The sequence below is a fragment of the Chaetura pelagica genome, unplaced genomic scaffold (genome assembly GCF_000747805.2).
Source record: "Chaetura pelagica isolate M959 unplaced genomic scaffold, ChaPel_1.0 scaffold166, whole genome shotgun sequence".
Taxonomy (NCBI): domain Eukaryota; kingdom Metazoa; phylum Chordata; class Aves; order Apodiformes; family Apodidae; genus Chaetura; species Chaetura pelagica.
The window spans coordinates 892,648-915,674 of record NW_009953758.1 but is presented as its reverse complement, the minus strand read 5'-3'; the positions used below and the strand labels follow the sequence as shown (position 1 = coordinate 915,674).

The 23,027-nt window shown below is 36.0% G+C and overlaps 1 protein-coding gene across 18 annotated transcripts in view; it reads right to left on the bottom strand.

Annotated features, from left to right (window-relative positions):
- The window catches only part of KCNMA1 (potassium large conductance calcium-activated channel, subfamily M, alpha member 1), a 447,141-nt gene that overhangs the window by 52,688 nt on the left and 371,426 nt on the right, over positions 1-23,027 (bottom strand). For all 18 annotated transcript variants that reach the window (XM_010000727.1, XM_010000731.1, XM_010000726.1 and 15 more), the window contains one exon: positions 10,809-10,902. In XM_010000727.1, coding sequence (XP_009999029.1) covers positions 10,809-10,902 — 94 coding nt within the window. The remainder of the gene's footprint in view (positions 1-10,808; positions 10,903-23,027) is intronic.

Here is a 23,027-nt window from a genome sequence, read left to right as displayed (position 1 = left end):
GCCCAATCGTGTTTTGCTTTCCCAAACTGAAGCCCTTTAAAGATTCAACAGTATGTCATTTTAGAGCAGACTGATGAACAAATGCCCACATCTGGAATACATGATTTTAATACCAAACAACAATGTCCATTTTTTCTGACAACTCTACCTGTGATAACCTTCTAAGTGTTTTTTTTTGCAGTGAGATTTTAAAGTACAAGGTTTCTCAAAGGAGAAGCAAATAAAAGACATTGTTATAAATGTGCTCTCTAACAATACAGTTACATCTAAGCACAGGCACATACAGTTCTTCAAGAAGTTTTATGCTAAACTCAAGCATTAAGGTAAGTTGTAAATAATTCCAGCACTCTCAGATGCCAGTGAGGACACTCTAATTGATCACATTATAGAACAGCACTAGGAGGACTGTGTTTATAAGGCACAGGGTAAACTGACCATAAAATCTTAAATTCATGAAGGGAACAGAGCTTTCTTTGTCTGGCAAAATTACAGTCTTGTCTTAAGGTTTTTGTCACGAATTCTTGAACTATCCTGATACAGAATTGTAATATTTCAAAGAAGAAAATATTTGCAATGTAGGAATATGCTAAGTAATCTGAGACAGGTAGCCAAATTTTGAAGAAATTGCTTTTTGAAGCCTAAAGCAGTGCCCATATTGGCTGAACTCTCAAAACTGGAAAGTTTCCTGCTTTTAAAGCATGTGATCCAGCAGGCTGTGGTAAGAACCCCTCTTCTGCATTGTCCATTAAAGTAGACTTGGAACAATCTTCATTATATAGGTTGATTTACCCTTATATATTATGATAAGTTGTCATGCTTAAAACAGTTATGCTTGCATGCATAAGAAAAGTCCAACCTCTATACCATCAGGGTGATTAATCTGTGGAGTTGTATAGCCACTGATTATATAGCCATTGAAATCAGTGGAAAATTCTCATTCATTTCACTCAAGCATGGTCATCTCCCTTGAAAGTGGCTTAAAAGAATTAGAGAAACTACTAATACAATGTTCCATTTAAACCAGAATCTTTTGATGCTTAAGAAAAAGCCATGCTCCACATAGCAAGAGTGTAATCAGGCACATCTGGAAAAAGAAACACTATGTTTTCAAAGTTTTTTACATTCCCTCAGCAGATACACTGTTCAGTGCATTTACTATCAACCCACTGGCAGAAGAGGAGTCTCTAGGGAACTACCTGAAGCCTCTGACCATACTCCAGGTTTGGTAATGAAAGGCCTTACATAAGTGTGCTCCCTCTTTTCTGGGAAGTAGAGTGACTTCTTGGTGCAAAATTTGTACTAAAGAGTTTTGTTGTGGGTCTTCTTTGTGTTTTTTTATTTTGGTGTTATTTTTTTTTTAATTTCTAGAAAAATATCTAGACTTTGCAGTTTGTTACTCCATTCATCAGTGACTTGTAGCCATGGTAGTTTTGGCTGAGAGCTAACTGTGATGCTGTCTGCAGGGCATTCCTTGCTGCTCACAGTTGCACGTGGTACAGTAAGGTCTGCAAGCATGGATACAATTCCATTTGAAAGTTGTCCTAATGTTCAGACAACATTTTGCGGTACACTGTCCTACCTATTTTTTCTGATTAAATATTTTAGCTAGGTGTTTTGAAATAAAAAGCTTGCAAACGGTTAGGAATCTTCATGAGCTTCCACTGAGAAAAGTTTTTTTCTTTCTTTCTGTTTTGTGGGGCTTTTTCCTCCTAAACTTTCTTAAGAGTTTGGTTTTTTTTCCCCTAAACTTTCAGAAGACATTTCTTAAGAAGTCTTTCAAAGCACAGCACTGAAACAAAAGCCAAGTTCACTGATCAAATTGCCTCCTTTTTCTTTCAGAAATTAGTTTAATATAGGAAGGAATTTTCCTTTTCTCTGTCCCTTCGTCATAGAAACTATAATGAATCAATTTGTAAAAAAAATGCCACATTCTAATATTCTAATTAGCATTTTTTTTCTGGTCTGAAATGTAAAACTAAATAGATAATCTGAAGCTTTCATGCAAATTAGTATTTAACAAAACTCTAGTTCCAGTCACAGAAATCATACAAACTGAATGCAATCTTACAACAAAACAGGTGATAACAGATATCTGACATCAAATTACGGTCAACTACCTTGAAGTCTAAGGCAATTTTTAGTGTGTGAGTGCTTAAAGCCTAGTGTAGTTCTCTCTTGGGTAAGGTGCCTTGTTACTATAATCAAAGTAGCTTGTACCAAAGATTTATTAGAATTTTACCTCAATACTGTATTTTCTAGTTATCTTAGGTTTAAACAGAAGTGTGCTATGGCAGGGGTGAAGAACTTGAATAATCAGATGTAACTCCCTACTGATGTTTTAGGTAAACAAATACTATTTTAATTATGATTTTTTAAATCTATACATGCACTTATTTGCAATATGATAAATTGCCTGCATCCTCTGTTTCACTGCTTGGAGTACAAGTGGAAGCCCTAAAAGAAGCAAGAGGGATGAGTTATAAAACAAGAAAGTATGCTAACAGATAATATTGTACTATTTTTATTCTATGGATTATTTCCTGAGAAGAAAACCATGATAAGACTAGCCATGCTTTGTATTTCAGAATCTGTGGGTTATTACATGTAAGTGGGTTTATTAAATGTAACCGGGCTAAACTATTATTTTAATCTCTCTTTAACAGATGATTTTTCATTCTCTGTAAAGCAATCACTAAAGATGTCTACATAGGTTGAAAATTGTTTACTAAGGTCCACCTTTGTCTTCGGATGTTAGAAGATATGCTGGTTTATGTACTTAAAAGCTAAACAGATCTTTGGACTTCCTTTTTCTAAAAAAAACAAACAAACATGGCCATTTTATGAAGTAATACAGTAATAAAATAGTACTAATACTACAGACATAGGCATTCTCATTAATCTGGTGATCTAAACCTGTTTTGCAAATACTAAAAATTAATTAATTGAGATATACAGAGGCCAAGGCTGTCAAATCTGCCTAAGGGGTCTGGACACCATCTTCCCATTAAAATTCATATTACACAAAACATTACAGTTGTTGTCCTTACAGCCAAATCATGGACTGAATGTTTCTAGAGCCTCTCTGCCCCCTCAGCCTTGAAGATGGCCCTGCCAAGCTATGCTTGAATCACACTGGCAGGTTACTGTGGGAATGTTTGTATTAGTGCTGCAGCTATTATGTTCTCCAGAGGAGTAAATTCATCTGCTTAAGAAATTCAATTTATAGGACAAAAGCACCTTTTACTGATTAAAATCCATAGTGTTTGATTTAACTGAGATGTTGGCTTTCATCCTTTCAAAGCATTTGGTCAGGTGAGCTAGGAAAAGACAGGTGTGTATATATATGTGTGTGTGTAGACATATGCATAGCATATAGAAAAGGAGCAAAAAAATACATTTCCCTCATTCATAACCCCAATTAAAAAATAGTTTTTCTCGGTCTTATGGCAGATATTACATACACACAACTTAAAATTAAGAGCAAAATACTGTATTTTCAAGGTTCTGAAGAGAATATGATGCCACTTCTGATCAATTAGACTTGGAAACCACCCTAAATGCCAAGCACAGCAGCAACTCAAAAAGCCTGCCTGGAAGATAACAGCCTAAAGCAAAACCATAAAATTCCACTTCCAGCAACCCATTGTGAGAAAGTCAACATTACATTTTAAAGACCACAGCATATTTATAACTATGGCAAACTTATTTACTTGGTGTTTTTGAGCCTGTAACATGTGAGTAATGACTGGGGATTGACAGAACTGAAAAAAAACACACAGGATCAAATGGCTGACCCATTAAATGACTATTGTTTAGCATAGCCTTGCATTCTGTCACCTTTGTCTTAACTCTCCTGCTATCACTCATATGCAATTGACCATTAGAGCAACATATCCTCATCAATCTGCAGTCCAACTCCTCCATATGTAGAGAACTGGGAAAAAGAATACTATATAACCTGTAGGCATTCTGGTATTGTTTGAAAATAAACTGTAATCTGTTAGTCTCTGCAAATCAGTAAAGCAATTTCATGGCTACTTTTTATTCTGCCCTACAATAAAATTCTCCTTTTACAAAATCAATGGCAAAACACCCCTGGAACATCAGAACTCCTCTTCAACCTGTACTTGTTGAAATCTATAATTATGCCTTTCTTAGGTAGATATAATACATGTGGCTTTTGCCCACAAAAAGATGCTTAGCAGTCTCCTGCTCAAGATTTATGGTCTCGCAACTCACCTTGTGTGCAAGCCAGGAGGTTTTTGTTCTCTTAGCTGAATTTGTTCATGGATGTGAATGTGTGTTTGTGAGTGTATGTACACACATACTTAACTTTAGGGTGAAGCAGTAGGTTTGCTGAAGGTAAGATAGAAACTGAAGACACAGCAGAGAATGTCTCATGCCTTTGAAATTTCTCCTACAACTACCCTAACAAATTGTGGCAATTAACATGCTGTTAGTGTTAGATGTATGCAGCAAGTGCAGGTGCTAATAACTGAAAAAGCATTTAGAGCTTTTACACCCTGACTGAATATTTCATGATGTGCTGCATGTTTCACTATTTACTCAGTGGGCCTCTGTCACTTCAATCTTTTCTGACTGCTTTGACTAGTGCTATAAAGCTCAACCAAGACAGAGTGACGGCTTGTCACAGGCAAACTCCACTGACTCCAGCAGCTCACTGGGACTAGCTGTGAAGGTTGTCACGACATTCTGATGGAATTCAGCAAATGTTTTGTGACTAATACACCCAACATTTGTCGGCTACCATTAGCCATTCCCTGTGACCTTCTACAGTCTGTGTGGATGGCATTAAGTTGTAATGAGAATTTGTTGCCTGTGTGTGTTACGCTAATGACAGTCTCTTACTAATCTTTCCTTTAACAGGTTAATCAGCAATGATATCTGTAAGGATTCAATGCCCAGGTGCACAGGGCTTTAGAGAAGAAAACCCACTGCAACAAGAGAAAGGAAACCTGCAATTTACTGTTATATATCATCATATATATTCAGAAGCTATCCTAATGTTGGCCACAATCTCACACTGTCTGACTTTTCCCCTAAATCTACAAATAAGAATTCATCTATTACAGTGGTTTGTACCCAATGTCCGGTGCAAGCTTATGGGCTGAATTACAGTACTAAGATTACTAAAAAATTATCCTTCTTTCCCTCTCTCTCTAGCCAGATGTCACTGAAGTTGTTTTTTTTAATCTTCAGAAGCCTTACAGAAGAGTTCCCTTTAATTTATCTAGACTGCTAAAGACACTGATATGGAGCTGTTTACTGTAAGACTGTTGCTTATCAAAGTATCTGGATACCTCAGAACATGCTCACAATATGCTTCTGAAGCATGAATACTCTCACATAGAAAAGTAACAAAATTGTTAACTTTTAGACTTTTATATGAGCAATTTAATGAGAGGGGACAAGGCACACAGCCAGTGTATCTTCTGGTTTTAATATTTCTCATTTATATCTACTCAGGCTGCAGAACTAGCAGTCTTCAAGGGGAAGGGGAATGTACCTGAAAAAATAATTCCTCATTTGTGAAAAAATAAACCCACAGTTAAGTGGCATTATAAAATACAGGAATTTTTTATATTTTTTTTGCCACTTAAAAAAAGTGTGTAGCCCCTATATCTTATGATAAAAATTGCCACGTTTGCAAGTCAAAGTTTACAAGAATACATTATTTTATTTAAACCCAGCTTAAAGCTAAAGAATTTTTTCTTTCCATTGTCTTGATCTGAGTAGATCTGGTACCCCAACGTTTATTAAAAACTACTAATTGTAACAACAGTCAGAAGGCTAACATATTGTACTCCCTTGTCATTCAATACCTGTTAAAAACAGGTTTAAAATAACAGTGAGTACTCAGCTACTCCTGCTGCTCATGTTGGTTGTAGTGAACTTGTTCCTCTATAAACAGCCTATCACTTTTTTTTTGGTTCCTATCAGAAAGCTCAGTTTTAGCTCATAGAGGGGCAACACTACAATGGCAGGGGCAATACAAATTCATCCTGAGGGGCATCAGCAGAAAAGTGTGTGTACATTTGAGTGTATGTAGCTGGGTGGACTGGTGAGGAGATAATTGTGCCCAACCATTGCTCATATACGTAGACTATTATATCCAACTTCAGGAAAAAAAGACAGGAGGTTTCCCCCTCAACTTCAGATAAATAATTGCATTAGGTCTCCAGAAACGTATGCCAAAAAGCACACTTTTTTTCTGTGCCACTTAACTGAGTCCTGACAGTCTCTGAGCAAGTTTTATGGTTTAGTTGGGAATTATTTTAGATCCTTGCTCAAGAAAAAACCTCAAGCTTATGAAATTCTCTTCGGCAACACACTGAATCTCAGCGTCCTCTGATGCCTCTGATTCTTCTGTGATCAGGGACACTAATGATAACGACCCTTTGCTGAGTATGCTACTTGTCTAGAGGCCTATGTCAGCTACACCACTAAATTCAGAGTGGACAGGGACAAACTATTTGTTTGCTCTTAAGGCCCCTTGGGCCCTGTCATATGCTATTTGTTCTTGCATTAAGAGGTAGTTTGACTCAGCTGGCCTGACATTTCCTTCAAGTCAGTGTATTCCACTCATGCAGGAGCAGCTACCAAAGCATTAAAGTGTGGACTTGAGCCCCAGCAACAATCCTTTTAAGTGGCTTTTTTGATTCCTATCCAGGACTTTTCACATTTTACTGGTCATTCTGGAATCCAAATTGACACATTCTTAAAAACAAACAAACTAGCTTTGCTATTTGATATTGGGGCAACATAGCCATCTCATATTTAATGTGGCTGTTCATCAATAACATGCATCAAAATCTGTGACTGTGAGATGATGAACAGATTACTTGATATCACTGCATGACACCAGAAGCATCAAATGGCTCTACTTTCTTCTCCATCTCATGAAGGAGACATGATATGTGATTAATCTGCTACTCAAAGCTTTCCTTCCTTTTTCCTTCCTTTCCTTCCACTGCCTATTTTAATTTTATTGTACTTTTTATTGTACTAGGATGTCCTTGTGTTCACATCTCCACAGGACAAGTATCTGTTTTTCCTCTTGGTGTGTACGTTAATTTAAAATAATACCCATGTTCTTGTGTGTTTAACGGGACAGACTTCCATTGATGTAAAGCAAATAGAAAGTAACTATGACAATGCAGAGTGGCTGAATATTTTTCTAGTTAATTTGCATTTGTAGCTACAGTTGCCATTTCAAGGATTTGTTTCTGATTGATTAGATTCTTCCAATATTGCATCAGTATGATTCTGCTCATGTCATTTGATGCAATGCAAACTCAGTCAGAACAATGAGTTTCCAAATGTGAATCTAGACCATCTGTGATGTATACTCAGAACATTTCTATGCCTATGATCTATTTATTTCAGTTAGTAATTTATTGGCATTTGGAGAGAATAACATAAAAAAGATTACATTGAAAAGGTATCTTCAATTTCTCTATCTAGGTCATAATTGGTAATACAGCTTCCTACTTATGTGTGAGTAAATCTCATAAATTCCCACTCTCTGACCAGGTCTGAATAAGTACCTGTCAAACCTCATCATGTCCCAGGGACATCATGTCTCTGTGACATAGCTTCTGTCCCCTGTTCTACTCCAGTGACAGCAAAAGTCATAAAGTTTTATCTTATGGCACAATACCCTCTTCTCTGATTTACCCCAGCCACTGTGGAAATATAAGATCTATGCAGCATTTTCAACATTATCTTAACTGTGGGCTGCTCAGAAAGTGATTCTAAAGTCATAACTGTGATTGCAATTTACAAATTAACTTTTCACATATTCCTCCTTTGCATGCTCCAGACTTCTTGTTCTGCCAGCCTCCTCTAGATCCAGGACCATAGCTAAGAAAAAGTATGCAAAGTAGCCAGCCCTTTGTGTGGGAGGGGCAAGGGGGAAGCTAGCTTTGAAAAGGAGCTTTTAAAGTAAATTTAGGAAAAATAATGCAAAGATAAATATCAGCTACAGACACGAGAGGGCTTTAGCTGATTTACCTCTTCTGTACTTTTAGCTGACACACACTAAAGATTTCTGGGCAGGAAAGAAAGTATCTAACTTTTGTTAATTTATAAGGATACAAAATAGCAGATATTACAGCCCATCTTTGTTTATAGGAAAGGAGAAAAGCATTTGGCCATTACACATAAAACTGAATGGAGTTCTCTTCTGATTCAATCCACTTTCTCTTAGGTAGCACCCTGAACCAAAGTCAAGTCAGTACAGATAAAGTGCAAGAAAAAGAAATGGTTGGGTTTTCGGAGAACTGAGGGTGCCAACACAGGGCTGGTGAATAGATTCAGCAGTAAGGCAGAAGAGGAAGAAAACAATGTCTGGCTTTGGAAGCGTGACAATTTCTCCACTCAGTGCTCGACCTGTGTTTAGCAATTCTGATGCGCTACTGAGAAGACAGCTCAGGCTCAGGACGACTACTCTCCCTCAGTCCCTCTTCAGCAGGCAATGAAAGCAGGCTCCACTTTGAAAATCTTCCCCCATCATGCAAACTGACACAGGCATGCTTTTCAAAAACCCACAGCCAATCTGTTGATCATTACTTATTTACAAAGGCCTTCGGGCAGAAAGTCCTGTAAAAACCATACTTGATATGGTATACACTAGCTTTTTCTGCTTGTGGAAAAAAGTACCCCTAAGGCTACCTCAAACCATCACTTTCTATTGCACATAAAATGCACCGTGTAACACTAAAGTATTTAATATATATGGTATAATATATCTACAGGAAAGGCATTTGTGTAGAAGTATGTTACCCTGTATTTGGTAATTTGATGTTTTGCTGAAGGCAATGACTTGAAAAAGCCTGCACCTAGTACAGAGGACCTGTCATCTCAGTACCCAAGAGCCAATAGAATAAAGAAGTACCCTTAAGCAGCAAAACTTTGACACAGCTTTGAAGCATATGAAAACAGTATAACTCCCCAGAATTATTATTACTGAAGATCAAAGAAAAGAGGCATACTTTACATAGCAAACAGGGACAGAGTGCTCAGCTCCGAATGTTTCAGCTCTTTCTCTCTCTCCTCCTCTCTTTCCTTTTATTTCTACTTCTCCAAAATCAGGATTGGTGAGGGAGGGGAATGTCCCACATGTTTAAATCTTCACGTGGTTAAAACTATTAGCACCAGATAAGAAGACTGTCCAAAGGTAAGTAAATTGAAAATGATGCTAGCATGACAACTGGCACCATAAAAATGAGAAGCTTGCCAGTATGTTCATTTTATTCTTCCTCATAAACTGTAAACAAGCATGTAAATCAGTGTCATATGGGCAAGGCTGAGCTAACAGGAAGGCAGAGAACTTATAATGATACATTTAACAGAAATAGATGGTCAATAGAAAAAAAAAAAAGCCACAGCTGGGTGCATTTTCCTCTGTGAATCAATCTCACTTTGGGTTTTGTACTCTAAACAGAGATGAAGATGACTTGTAGAAGTTTTGTCCTTGACTATGCCCTATAACGCAGTAACAACAAACAAGTATGGGTGCTTTTCTAACTGGCCAAAGACAATTCAAGTCTACTGACTGAAATACAAAGATGAACATTACCTAGCTGTATTCAGAATCATTAAAGGAAGAAAAGTAATTGTCAACAATATAAGTAATGAATTATTTTCTGTATATAAAATATATATATGGAAAGAAATACTTTTTTTTTTTTTTTCACTTAGCCTCTGTGACTGTAGAGCAAATTTAAAAGTGCATGAATGCATCTGTTTATATATGTAAATAAGTTTACATTTTTCTTTGTGTATAAATATATGCAGTGGAAAGTCTCTGCTACAGTGATGAGTTCTCGATACAATTATGGACTGAGGTTCTAGTCTGCCTGCTTTAGGTATGTGAAACAACAGCAGGAACAGCCTCCTCGTAGAAAACTTCACATCTGCTATCTGATCCTGTTCTGACTGACTGGAGCAGGCAAAAGGTGAAGCATAGTGAGACAGAATACAAATGCCATATTATTTTAATAAATTCCAATTTCTTGTTGCAGTTCCAGTTTTAACAAATCTCTTAGAGGTAAATTGTCCTATGGAAGGAAACTACATAGTTATATAAAGGCATACCCATGTAAAATAATGTACACACAGCAACAGCGAAAAATATCACAAACAAGATAATGTTTTCATCACCCACTTTTAGAGTATATACTATCCTCTTAAAAATCCCTGTATTTCATAATTAATGTGCTTTTAGCCTGAGTAAAACTGCATTAGTTTTGAACTCTGCTTTGGCAAATACATAGATTATTAGACTTTTTTTATCAGTCTAAATCAATTAACAGAAATTTGATTTCAATCGACAGGATAAAAGGAAGGTAATATTCAGGTTCATTTTTGATTGTGATGATACATCTCACATATGGCCTTAAGTACTGAAAACAGTACTCAGAGGGAATCCAACAAAAAGAGAATTGCCTGAGGCAAACTAACCACATGAGTTCCTCTGATTGGTTAGTGCTATCATTAGTGCCACCGCTGTTTAAGAACTACACACGGACAGGACAGGGTGACAGCTAAGACTTTAAAGCCTATGTATTTTTCAAACAGCATTTCAAACTGTTTTTCATGACAGAATTTTTTTTCAGCTCTATCATTAACTGCTGACAAGCTGACAGAATAAATACTTCAGCCTTTCAGAAACCATCTCACAATCCTTTTTTTTCCCATCCTTTCCCCTTATTTTTGATGTGGGGGGAGGAGAAGAGGAAAGAAGAAAGAAAGAAGATGAAGATATGAGTTTCTTACAGTCTTACCTCATCAGTTTGGGTGAGGAGTTGGGTGAATTTCGCATGCCTCCATTTCGCTGCTTTTTTTTGGGTGATAGTGTTGACGGCTGCTCATCTTCAACTGGAAATATAAGGAACTCATGAGATTAAGTACTGCTCTAAGTGCTATATGAAATACAAGTGAAGTAGCAAAGAACACACACTCTATGTCCATTCACGCACTGATACTTCATTACTAACATAGGCCCAACAGTGATAAAAATCAAATCCATGTTAGTCAAAGAGATTGGTTTGAAGCAGGGAAGAATACCAGGGTTTTGAACAGAGATGTTCAAATTGGTTTCATACTTCAAAACAAAGCGAGGGGAACTGCATTTGGGTTATTCTTACAGTTATTTTCAGTTAATCTGTGCTACAGAAAAGTAGAATTAGTGCTTTGCTGTATTCCCAGAAAGATGAAGTACTATTTGCAATACCAACAGAACAGCTGCCAGCCTGATTTTGCTAATGAACTAGTCACCAGTTGGTTCTTGCTCCTCACATGCCAAACAACAGAGTCTTCATGAAGAGATGTAAAATATTCAATGCCTTGATGTTCAATGATTCAGTTAAGTTGGGAATGTGAACGCAGCCTGCCATTGTGCACAGATCTCCACCAAAAGTCAGACCTCATCACCCTACCCTTCTCACAAAAGGGATTTTTAACAGGAGTGAACAGAATGAGGTTGAATGGAAGCAGGGAGACAATACCTGTATAACAGAGGATGCATGTGTTATGCAATCTTTTAATGAGGATGATGTGCATTTTCAATGACAGATCCATTTCCAGATGTAAAACCACTTAATGTTTTGCCAATCATAAACTACTCTTAGATAATCTGTGTCACAATACGTGTGATTCTGTGATTCTTAACAACTCATCTATAAGAATTAACCATCATCACTACTGTTTCAAGACTGTTACTGCACTTGATAATCTGTGCATAAGGTTTACACGTACTATCAAGGGGAATTATCTTATGCCTGCTTTCTCAAATTCATGCTAATGCTGAGTTGTTCTAATATAAAGAAAAATACACTTATTTTTCCATCCTATTGTTAACTGAAAAATGAACTGGAAGATAATGTAACTGATACCAAGGAAGCTGTGACTTTAAAGCTAAAAGGAAAGATATACGTAGTAGTAGCAGAAGCTATATTAAAAGAGCTTAATATACACTAGCATTGCACAAGCAGAGGCTGGAACAAAATATTTATTTGCAACAAACTAGGTATAAACAATGACAAAACCTGGATATATGTCACCTGCCCTAGACTTATCTGTGAAGAAATTAAGTAATATCCTTCTGCTATAATCCTCTTCGGACACTATTTTACTACAGACTGCAATCTAGTTTGTTATGTCTGTTTGCCTAAGTCTGCTATGTAACTTCATCTTGCCTTGGTCAAGACCGAAGGACTGGGCCCTGAAAAGACAGATGTGCTGCCTTTTTAAATGACCTGGCATCACCTAACGTATGAAAGGAACTAAAAGAAAGCATTGCAAAAGACAAACAAACAAACAACTCCAAAATAAATGCCCTAGAGAGCTGTGTAAAACATAATACCTAGATCAGAGTGATGACTGCCTAATAAATATTTATTACACTAACTTAACTTCCTTTTTTTTCTCACTCAGCATCTCCAAAGACAAAGCCATTTCCTTCTCATTTTACTTTTTTTTTTTTTTTCCCCCAAGTCAGAGTCCTATAGATTATTTTGATTAGTCAAGTATCATTCTTTGGCTGAAACAAATGAGCTCACAGAAAATTCTCAAAAATATACAAGCTGAAATTTTCTTTCTGTGACAGTCTGTTCAGATTAAACTCTCTCACTTCAGTATTTAGCTATTTGTAACATGAAGTGAATATGCACAGAATTATTTTGGTAGTGCTAACTTTCTGATTATAAAAGAGTACAAGTATTTGTGCATTTCATAACACCCTCTGCAAATCACTCTCTTGGAAATGGTCTGGTCTTATTTTAAGATTGTCTATCAAAAAGTTATTTGCATGCTATTCCACACAGACAATAGGTTGCTTTCAAGATACACATTGTGCTCTCTTGTTCTTTATAGGATGTAAATTCAGTTTCTATCTGATGAATAAACCACTTAGAAGATCAAAGGAATGGGAACCATGCCAAATGCTCCTTCCAGAAACCAGCTAAAACTGAAATGTTTTACCCTGTTGGTAGAAAAAAAAACAACACCTACATTTCACTCTAACTTAATCTATTACCATGGGATTACAGAATGTTTGTCAAAAGATTCAGTACTGCACCATAAGTAAAGTGTATTGTTCTACTATTGTAACAATTTAAGGAAGAGACATAGCCATCAGGATCATGTGCAAAATATTAACACAAGTTAGCTTTAGATCTTATTATAGTCAGAAATATCTCTATGAACAATAGAAAACATTATTAAAAAAAATAATACTTTTCCAAATTTTCAGCTAGCTAATAGGACTCTTGTGTGATACTTCCAAATACTGAAAGTTAGTGCAAAAAGGATCTTCTGTATTCGATGGTCCAACATGTGCATTCTCCAGTGCTACCAGGTGATGCTACTCCACCATCCAATTAAAAACCTAAGTCTTCTTAGTAATCATCCAGAATAACCATTTCTGGAACTAGATTTCTAAGAGTCTGCAGCTATGTGTGGTATAGTACAATAAATAAACTCCCTCTTTTGATACGTACTTGTCATATTCAAACTATGTTACTATCCCTAATAGCCTGGAAAGCCCAAGGTTAATGTGGCTCACTAGTTAATACATATTAGCAAAGCCTTCTGAGGGACCTCCATTTGTTGCTAAAGCAATGCCTTGCCCAACCAAGGAAGCCATTTGTCCTCATTGCAGCAACAAAAAGTGATCTATCTTCATCATATCACATTCAAACAAGATAATTTTAAAATGAAATCTGTGTGCAGACTTTACAGGGCATCTGGAGTTTAGAAATGCAACTCCATAAGAATGGGGGGAAGGGAATCCTATAAGTTGAAACATGTGAATGGTATATAATTGACACCATTACCTATGGCTTGGTTCCCAAAACTGTTGCAACATTAAATCACAAGTGGCTTCTTAGAAGTAAGTAGGATATATAATACATTTAATTATTATCCTTTAGATACTCTCATCAGTTTCTTGCACATTTAAAGAAATAGATCTAGCAAAAATTTTAGTAAAGCCATAAAATATAATTTTCGTTTAATGGTTCCTGTGTCTGCACTAATTTAAAAGAGCCTTAAATTTGCTTGTTCTTATGAAAGACAACCATATTTGAATAATGGGCTGTGATATATGACAACTCAACTCTGATGCTGTATGTTTAACCTAAGGCTTTTGTTGATGTGAAACTGTCCTCATTTTTAGTATTTTTTTATGTCTTTATGCCACAGGATTTGTATTAAAATACACTCATGTTATATTAAGCAGTCTTTCTTTACCAGCATTCAAGAAAATTGCAAATAAGTTCAAGAATCAGACACAGAATTTTATAGAATCACAACTTAATTCTGCCTCTGAATTCTAATAAAATTCAAGAGCTTGTTGGCACATCCCTCAGTATAACACTTAATGTACTGCTGTATCAACCCAGTGCTCACTTCTCTAACAAGCACAGAATCTAACAGTTTTGCAGTTCAGGAAGACTCAGTGCTAGAAAAATGTCAGGCAAGTCTAATAAGGCTTCAGATGCTCCAGTTTATGCTGGAGTTTAATTTAAAGTTACACTGATGTTTTAACAAGTTTGCTTATTCTTGAGCAAAGAGGATTCATTATGTCAGTGACAATGTTCCATGAACTGATTTAAGATGTGCTGGTAATTTTAACAGCCTTAATGTGGAGCTGAATATCTGTAACAACATATTACTTGACTTTTATCCTCATTTCCCTTTTTAAGTAAAATAAAGAGAACGTCTTTCAGAAACACTTTTTTTTGTTGTTATTTGTTACCACAAAAAAAAAAATAAATTAAAAGAAATCTGCCTCCTTCACTACCTCTCCCAGGTCACTAGCAGAACAATTTACAGACATTGGTTTTTAGACCTCAAAAAGACCTGGAATTTGAAATAGTATCTATGTTACTGAACACCACACGAACTGCAGTACCTGGTAAACTCATTCTGCTTAACATGTAAATGCTTCAGAGGAAATAAACCATATGAAAATCAAAGGAGAAATCACCCAGAAACATTAGTTGACTAGCTATCTTGATTAACTGATTAATCACCACATCTGGAGAAACTCACATCTGTAAGCAATTAACAGAGCATTAGTAATGTCATAGTCACATTGAAAACAGACTGCAAAACCATGCACAAACCAATCTGTATTGCTTTATGCATCCTACTACAGGACTACCTACGGAGATCTTGGTTCATCCCAGGCTTTTGGGAGTGGTAGTGGTATTTTACAGGCAAGCTGAGTGCCCTTTGCAATCTACAGTACGTAGATTTTCCTTGTTCAACAGAACTCAGTAAGTTAAGGTGCGACAGCGAGGGGTTGTTGGGTAGGAAGAGGCTCCCTTTACGGTTATTAACAAGTGGAACAGGTTCCGGGATTCCTTCAGTGGACTTGACACCAACCAATGCATTAGTAGTTGCATTCTTGAATTGATATGAACATTTTGAGTAACTTGATCTAGCTCCATCCTTTACTTCTAAATAATAAGAAAAAATTTAAATTAACATCTTTGTATTAAAAAATATTTCAAACCACAGGCATGAATCAATGTTGATATCACATGGTATTACAGACTTAAAAGCTTAAACTATCAGTTTCTACATCTGAAATAAAGGTTTATGCCTTATTTTTTTTCCTAAAAGTAGCTTTTCAGAAAATAATTCTTATAAAAGGACTATTTCACAATATTATAACCGTTAAGCAATAATCCCATCCTAGGCTGTGTCTGAGGCAACACTTTTTTCCTACATGTTGATAAAGGTTCTGAGATTTACCAGCTGTGGAAGATGCTTATTCTTTTTAATCTACTGAGAATGACAAGAGATAGAACACTCTGCTGCTATTAAAATATATAATGAATAATAGGAAAAAGGTAAACCCTTCAAAATTGTGCAAGAATACTTATGGAATTAAACTGATGTTTAGCAATCTCCATAAAAGTTGTTGGGTGTTCAAAAGTGCTAAATACTCTAAATTTCAGGAGGTCATACTGAAATAAAGATTCTGAAATAAATTTATTTCATTCTGAAATAAAGTTAATAAAATGAATTTCCTAAATATGGATTTAGCTTGAAATTTTGATTCTTAGTCTTCCATTTTTACTATGTCCAAGGTAATTAAAGAAAAACCCATATTAATATAACTAACAAAAGGCCTCCTCTGTAAAAAACACACCTGTTTAATATATTTTTTCCTAGTGAAAATATGCAGTAATGATCTTCACCTAACGCTTATTTCATTCTGAATGACCATGTTATGGAGAAGAAGTAATATTACTTAGCCACTTAGATATTTTATTCTATTTTGTATTATGAAGTGAGGAGGTTAGGTAGGGAGTAGTTTATGGACAGGTAATCTTGAAGTATCATTTCCATATGCTTCAATTGCCTTAAAGTTTCAAAGAACTCCAAGTACACAGTAGTTCAAAACTGTTTGAGGAGGTCGGTAAGTTTTTTTGGCATCTTTGTCTAGTTTACTCTCAGCTAGAAACACTATCTGGTAACAGGAAAGAGATTTGTCACTTGTGTTCAAGCACAAAATCTGTCTTTCTCACAAAAAAATAATAAAAAAAAAAAATTATATGCGAATTACAAGAGTAATTTGAATGTACTTTTTAATGAGGTTCAAACATTTGGTGCCAAAGTATCTATCCCTGCTGCTACTCTGACTAAGGCGGACAGAAAAATCAGTGAGAACAGAACTGAGTCTAACTCACAATGTTATTCTGCTCTTTGCTAAGAGGAGTAACATTTAAACTGTAATGATTATGCATGTTTGTCAGAGTTCACACAGATTTTAAATCATTGGAGGATACTGTAAATCTGATTGGCAAATCTGCCAGGAAAATGTTGTGTATCATATTGATAAACTACTTGAAAAATTTTCATCTTACCTCAGAGTAAATCTTGTACTTCTATCTTTGATATTCCTCTAGTGAAACAATTTTTAGATTATAGTGTATATCCAGAGAGACCTACCTCCCTACACAACTCACTGGTCAAGCATTTTCTTGAGCACTTTGAAATGTTCTATTTTTAAACTACAGTCAGTAATATTGGAAATCACCTTTATTAATCTACATGACTGGATCAAAGTATCTGCACATACAACAGAAGAAGATAAAAATCTGTTAATAATGCTTATCCACCCTCAAATCAAGTTGTTTTAAAACATCATACTCCCTTTACAGTCTCTTATGGAGTTCAATAAGTGATGGTTTCCGATATCAGACATGACTATTAAGCACTAGACTTCCATACTGGTGTATATCTTACGGAATATTCCATGCAGACATAAACAAACTCTCCCAAGATTTTATGCTTGCAGTAGCACAGCATGAGCGAGAACTAAAATACACTGTCTTTCAGTAAGGCTTAACAGCATGAGTTTGGAATGATAATTAATAATATCACATGTTCTTGTTCAGCATGAAGGCAGATTGAGCTTCTCAAAACATATCCTACTTCCCTTTATTTCCAACAGTGTGGATGTGGTACTACCATGGAAAAGCAAAACATTAAACAATGGGGACAAGAGGGTTGTAATTTTATTTTTTTTTCATGAAGCATTCCACATTTGCTACCCTAAAAGAGTAAAACAGGTTGTTTTGAGTCTCAATAGTTTGTCAAGGTACACATGTACACTGTGCCATAGAGACAAGCACGTCAGGATTCACATGTGCAAGCACAGAGGTGCAGTTTTGAACACAGGATATTACCGTGCTTTCAGATTAAGCAGTATTGTACAACTAGGTGAGAAACAGAGGCCAACACCATCAGTTCTGCAGATTTTTACCATGATGTGCAGAACCTAAAACACTTAACAACATCCTGTTGTTCAGCAAAAGCGGTTTCTTTTCATTAATAATTTCTCAAAAGTCTGAATGGGTACTTACACCACTATACAGGCGGATTTCCATAGAAAACATATTTGGGAAACAAAGACTGCTGTTAATTATATGGAACTAAATATATCCTTGCACACTGCCACTGTGTCTCTAGGTTTGGGAACCAAAGCGTCTGGACTGGGGTAATTTTTTGTACTGTGGTGCAATGTTAAACCACAACCTCCAAATTCACAAGAGTTCTCTTCCAAGTATGTGATGAGTTCAGCACCAGCAAGTCTACTAAGAGAGAACTATTTTCTACTCATAGTTAGATCAGCTTGGTCACAGGACAAGTCTGCTTCCTGCATTGTTTATTCTTCCAAAGTTCATTAGAAATACTCAGGACACTTGTCCATGTATCCATAAGGCACTATTATTGTTAACTAAGAAGAGACACATTTACTGGTCATTTTGAGAGCAAATTTTGAACAGCTTTTTGAGAATGACAATAAGGAAGTGGATAAGAGTAGAGTAAGAGTAATACATTACATGTTTTCTGTAGCATTCCCTAATTGCACCCTAGTTGAACAATATCTGCTTTTGGTACATGCTGTACAGAACTTGCCCAAGAAACCTGTCAACATTAGACAGATAATTTTTTAATTATTATTATAAAAACTGAGATATTATTGGGATTTCTGTAAAGGTATTTTGAAGCTGCATACATTCCTATTCCTTTCCTCCACCCTCAAGAACTCCCTGTCAAGCTCAATGAATATACACTTGCCTACAGACTGCATTAGGGAATCATGACCGTTTCTAATTCTATACATTTTATTTATTATAATGAATACAATTTTAAATGCAACCTGCAACTCCATGAACATTTTTAAAACAACCAATGTAGTTAATCTAATGCCTGTGGCAATCCTTATTTATTCTTTGTTAACGTACACTTGCCATAACTTAAAACTGGGCTGAGCTTTAATTTAAATGTAACAAGGCAGAATACCAGTACAGTGCTTTCAACAAAATGGCTGAAACTGGCTTCAGCATGATTTGCCTGGAAGGGAAGATGAAAATGTGTTTTAAAAGAGAAAAAAATATCCTGACCAAAACCAGACATTCTAAACAACCGCCACTGATATCCACTGCTCCTTTCCTCCTCCATTTCTATCAGCTGCTAGGCTTTCAGCACTGTTTTTTGCCAGACACTAGCACAGTGTTTTCCTTCATAGACAGCCATCAGCCAGAGCTGTCACTTACAGATACTTCGTTTTTGCTTCAGTCTAATTCATACTGCACCCCCTTAATCTGTGTAGTAAGTAACATCACTGCACATCACTGTGCAGATATGCCAGATCCAGCCCTAGAAGTATAGAGCATTCTTAACAGTTAAGCTTTTTTCCTTTGAAAAAAAAATTAAAATATTTCTACCCCCAGCTTAACTGTTCTCTTTCTCTTAAGCATCTTCCCAGCTGACCTCTGAAGGAGCAATCACCATTCTCCAATCCAACATGTCTTTCATAAAGCTGAGCTTTCACATGGCACCCAAAGACAAGCTGCAGGTTTGCATTAGTGAATGCAAATAATCAATATGTTGATTGAGCTTTTGGCTACCAGAGTTGTTCTGATGGGAATGGCAGTGAGCATGATGCCCCTCTTTCAATGACAAGCCTGTTTAGACTTTGCTACCTACCACTTTATGAATCAGGCAACTGAAAATACCCACAGCAATTCCTCCAAACTGTCAGCTTTAGCTGTGATTCCACCCAGCACCCCCTGTACAAGACAACAGATTAACCATTAGGCCAGATACGTTGAAAATATACAGCTTCAACCTTTCCCCAGCTAGCTCAGAGCGATGTATAGATGATTATTTCAACCGTCAGCTGCCGCATAGACTTAAACCCCTGCACAATAACTCCTGGATTCATCTGCCCCTTGTCAAACTTGCACAGCTTCAGTTTGAGCACATGCAGTGTGGCAGTTTCACTGCGGATCTAGAATAATCCAGACGGCTGCTGTCTCTTTGTTAACAGGGAGCTAAACTGATGAGTTTGCAATGTATTTCTTATCAAAGGTAGATTCAGAAAAGAAAATGTGCTCAACCAGTTGGAGTTGGAATTTAGCATAGTATTGAAATACAGTTTAATCAGAGCATTTGCTGTTTGATGGGAAAACTATTACTAACAGTCTTTTTATTTATTTATTAACATAAATTTATGCCAATGAACTATTTGTGTTACAAATTTATAATAATTATTTGAGTTTTTGCTGGTAACAGATGTAATGGAATCATTGACTAGACACTACAATGCAATGGTGCTTGATGAGATACAAGAGTGCTGAAAAATTGCAGAACAGTGCTTGGTGTCTGAAATGATACTTCAAATGAAACAGTATTGCTATTTTGGTTTCTATATGCACTACAAACTCAGGAAACTTAATTTCATTGCTTTTTTATACAAATAGAAACGGATCCATTGCATAGCTCCGCATACTAGTACCATTAGAAAAAGTAGGTGAGGCTCACTGGCTTTTAGTTGCACAGTGTGCTATCTGAAGCAAGTAAGAGAACATCAAGATTCAAGAATGTCAAGAATGTATCATCTCAGAACATTTTACAAATACTGAATGCTGCTTACATTCTCCTTGAAACTGTGCAGCCCAAGAAACATCTTTTTTTGTCCCAGGCTTGTACCTTTTGGCTAAAGCCACATAAAACTGGATGACAAATGAATTGCTGGTTTTTTTTGTTTGTTTGTTTGTTTTTCTATTGGCATCCAATGCTTAAATTTTATATTAATAATACATGGACTTTCAGTCTTAATTCTCCTCACACAAAGGATTAAGACTCAGCTACAGATAAATTTCTCAACTTTGCTTTTCCTTGAATGCTGTAAAAAGACAGTTAATAGAAAATGTAGAATGTTGCTAGACTGGATCCTGTTATGTATTCTAGTCAGCTGCTCTGATATTCTATGAAACGATAATAAAGTTCCTGAGCTTTTACAGTTACATGTATATATATAGAATAAAAGACAGACTGCAAAGGTGTTTGGAAACCCAGCAAACTCTTAACTTTTGGTGAAAAAAAAAAAAAGTGCAGGGTATGGTTCTACATTAATTCATTTTTAGGGGTAGAGCAACTCCCTAAGTTTACTGTAGCACTTTGATTTATTATTTTTTTTCCTTTGGTCCTCCAGTTTAATTCAAGTGCATATTTATTCTGAAACTTTTCCAGAGATACCAGTTGTTACCACTTCCCTATTACGATGACTTCAGCAAGCAAAGAAGTGGTTTAAGGCTTTTCAAAATGTGGTTGCTCTAAAATCCAAAGTCAGAGAAAACACTTATATTGACTTCAGTGGAATTTAGATCAGGAGGTGTTCAAATCTAATGCTTCAGGGTATAAAAATGGGGTAGTAAGAAAGCCTTTCCCGTATATGCAGCATTTCACAATTGGCTTGGGCAATTTAGAGAAGAAAGGCTTCAGATTTCATGGAGCTTGTTGCTTGTTTCTATACAGAAGAATATACACAATATATCGTATGTAAAAAACATCTTCCTTTTCCCCTGACAAACGTGAACAGTAGAAAAAAGCTAACTAATTTAATTCCTAATCAAATCCTAATTTATATTTAGACTTAGTCATAGGTCCATTGAACCTTGAACATCTTTTCTGATTCAGATTTTAGTATTCCCGCAGATTTTTCTTGGTTTTTACTCCATTCTCTATTGCCTTCTCAATTTATTATTCACTCAGTAATTGTTTATTCAAGTAATTACATGGTTATTGGAAAACTGTCAAATTAAAAGTTAAAGAAAAAGAAAACAGATCAGTGGAAATTTTTACCCTGTCCATTTGTCCATTTAATTTCTCCACATGTTGCAACCACACAGAATACTATTTGAGTAAAGTTTATTTTGGGAAAAAAGTGAAGAAAAGGAAATGTGTCTGAATTGTAGAACTTTTAAAAAAATGTGGTCTGCATTGAAGGGGATCTGTTCTGCAGGCAAACATCAAAGTGGAGGAAACTGACTGTTTCTTGAGAGCATATTTTGGAGAATAGGGAAACTCAGTGTCTCTCATTGGGTATGACAAATGTAAATATTCTCCAAGAAGATTTTGACTCCAACTGTGAGGGACATGGAAGGGAATTTGCAGCACTAGCAGTAGACTATAGTTATGTAGTTCTGCCAGACTATAGGAGGAACCTATCCCTGTTTTTAGAAAGTAAAAGAAGTTGTACCTTTGTGACTGAATACACTCACAATCTGATCAGTCACTGATAAAACCACTGAAGTCCCACATTGACAAAAAAAAAGCTCATATTAAAAAAGCAAACAAACAAACAAATTAAAATAAAAACTTTAAGGGCCACTCACCATTGCTTCTATGAACAGTCTGCAGTTTACTCTCAATCAGCTCCATTAAATTCAATAGGAAAATATATAATGCATGGAAGTAACCAAGGGAAAAAGTAAGCACAGGAGTCCTTTGGTCATTTCTCTACTTCTTGGGATTAGAGTTCTTGTATTTATTTCATAGATTGTGTCCCTCAGGAAGAGAAACTCTTTCAGATCATAGGGATAGTTATATGCTGACTTATTTGGAGCAGGACTCCACAAACTTCAGCTAGGTCTTGCTACAATTGTTTCCTTCCTGAGAACATTAGGAAGAGTAGATTTCATCCTGCAGAAATATTTAAAATTGCTACTTTGTTTTCCAGTTCAAAGTGCCAATTTATCTCAACATTTTAAAAATACACATTTCCAGTGTAATTTCAACCTGCATATCCCGAAACTTTAAACTGATACAAACTTTTCTCTACCCTGCTCATGAGAAGTTTAAAATTAAATTTGTGAGGAAGGTGTTTTCATTAACACATTTCCTGAAGAAGACATACTAGGTCCCCATGCCCATTTCCCTGCCAGTACAGAATTGTAGAGTAAAGGGGAAATATTGATAAACTTCTTATAAATCTAGGGGACTGTATTCTTAACTTTTAAGATTTCCATTTTAAAAAAATTCTTCCACTGCTTCCCAGTGAGTTGTCTTACTTCTGAAACACACCCTTTAGAGGACATTGCTCAGTTTGGCTTTTTTTAGTAGGTGGTTAATAAGCCACCAGTAAACTGAATTTTTTAATTTTTTACTTTCTAAACTTTGCTATCATTGAATTT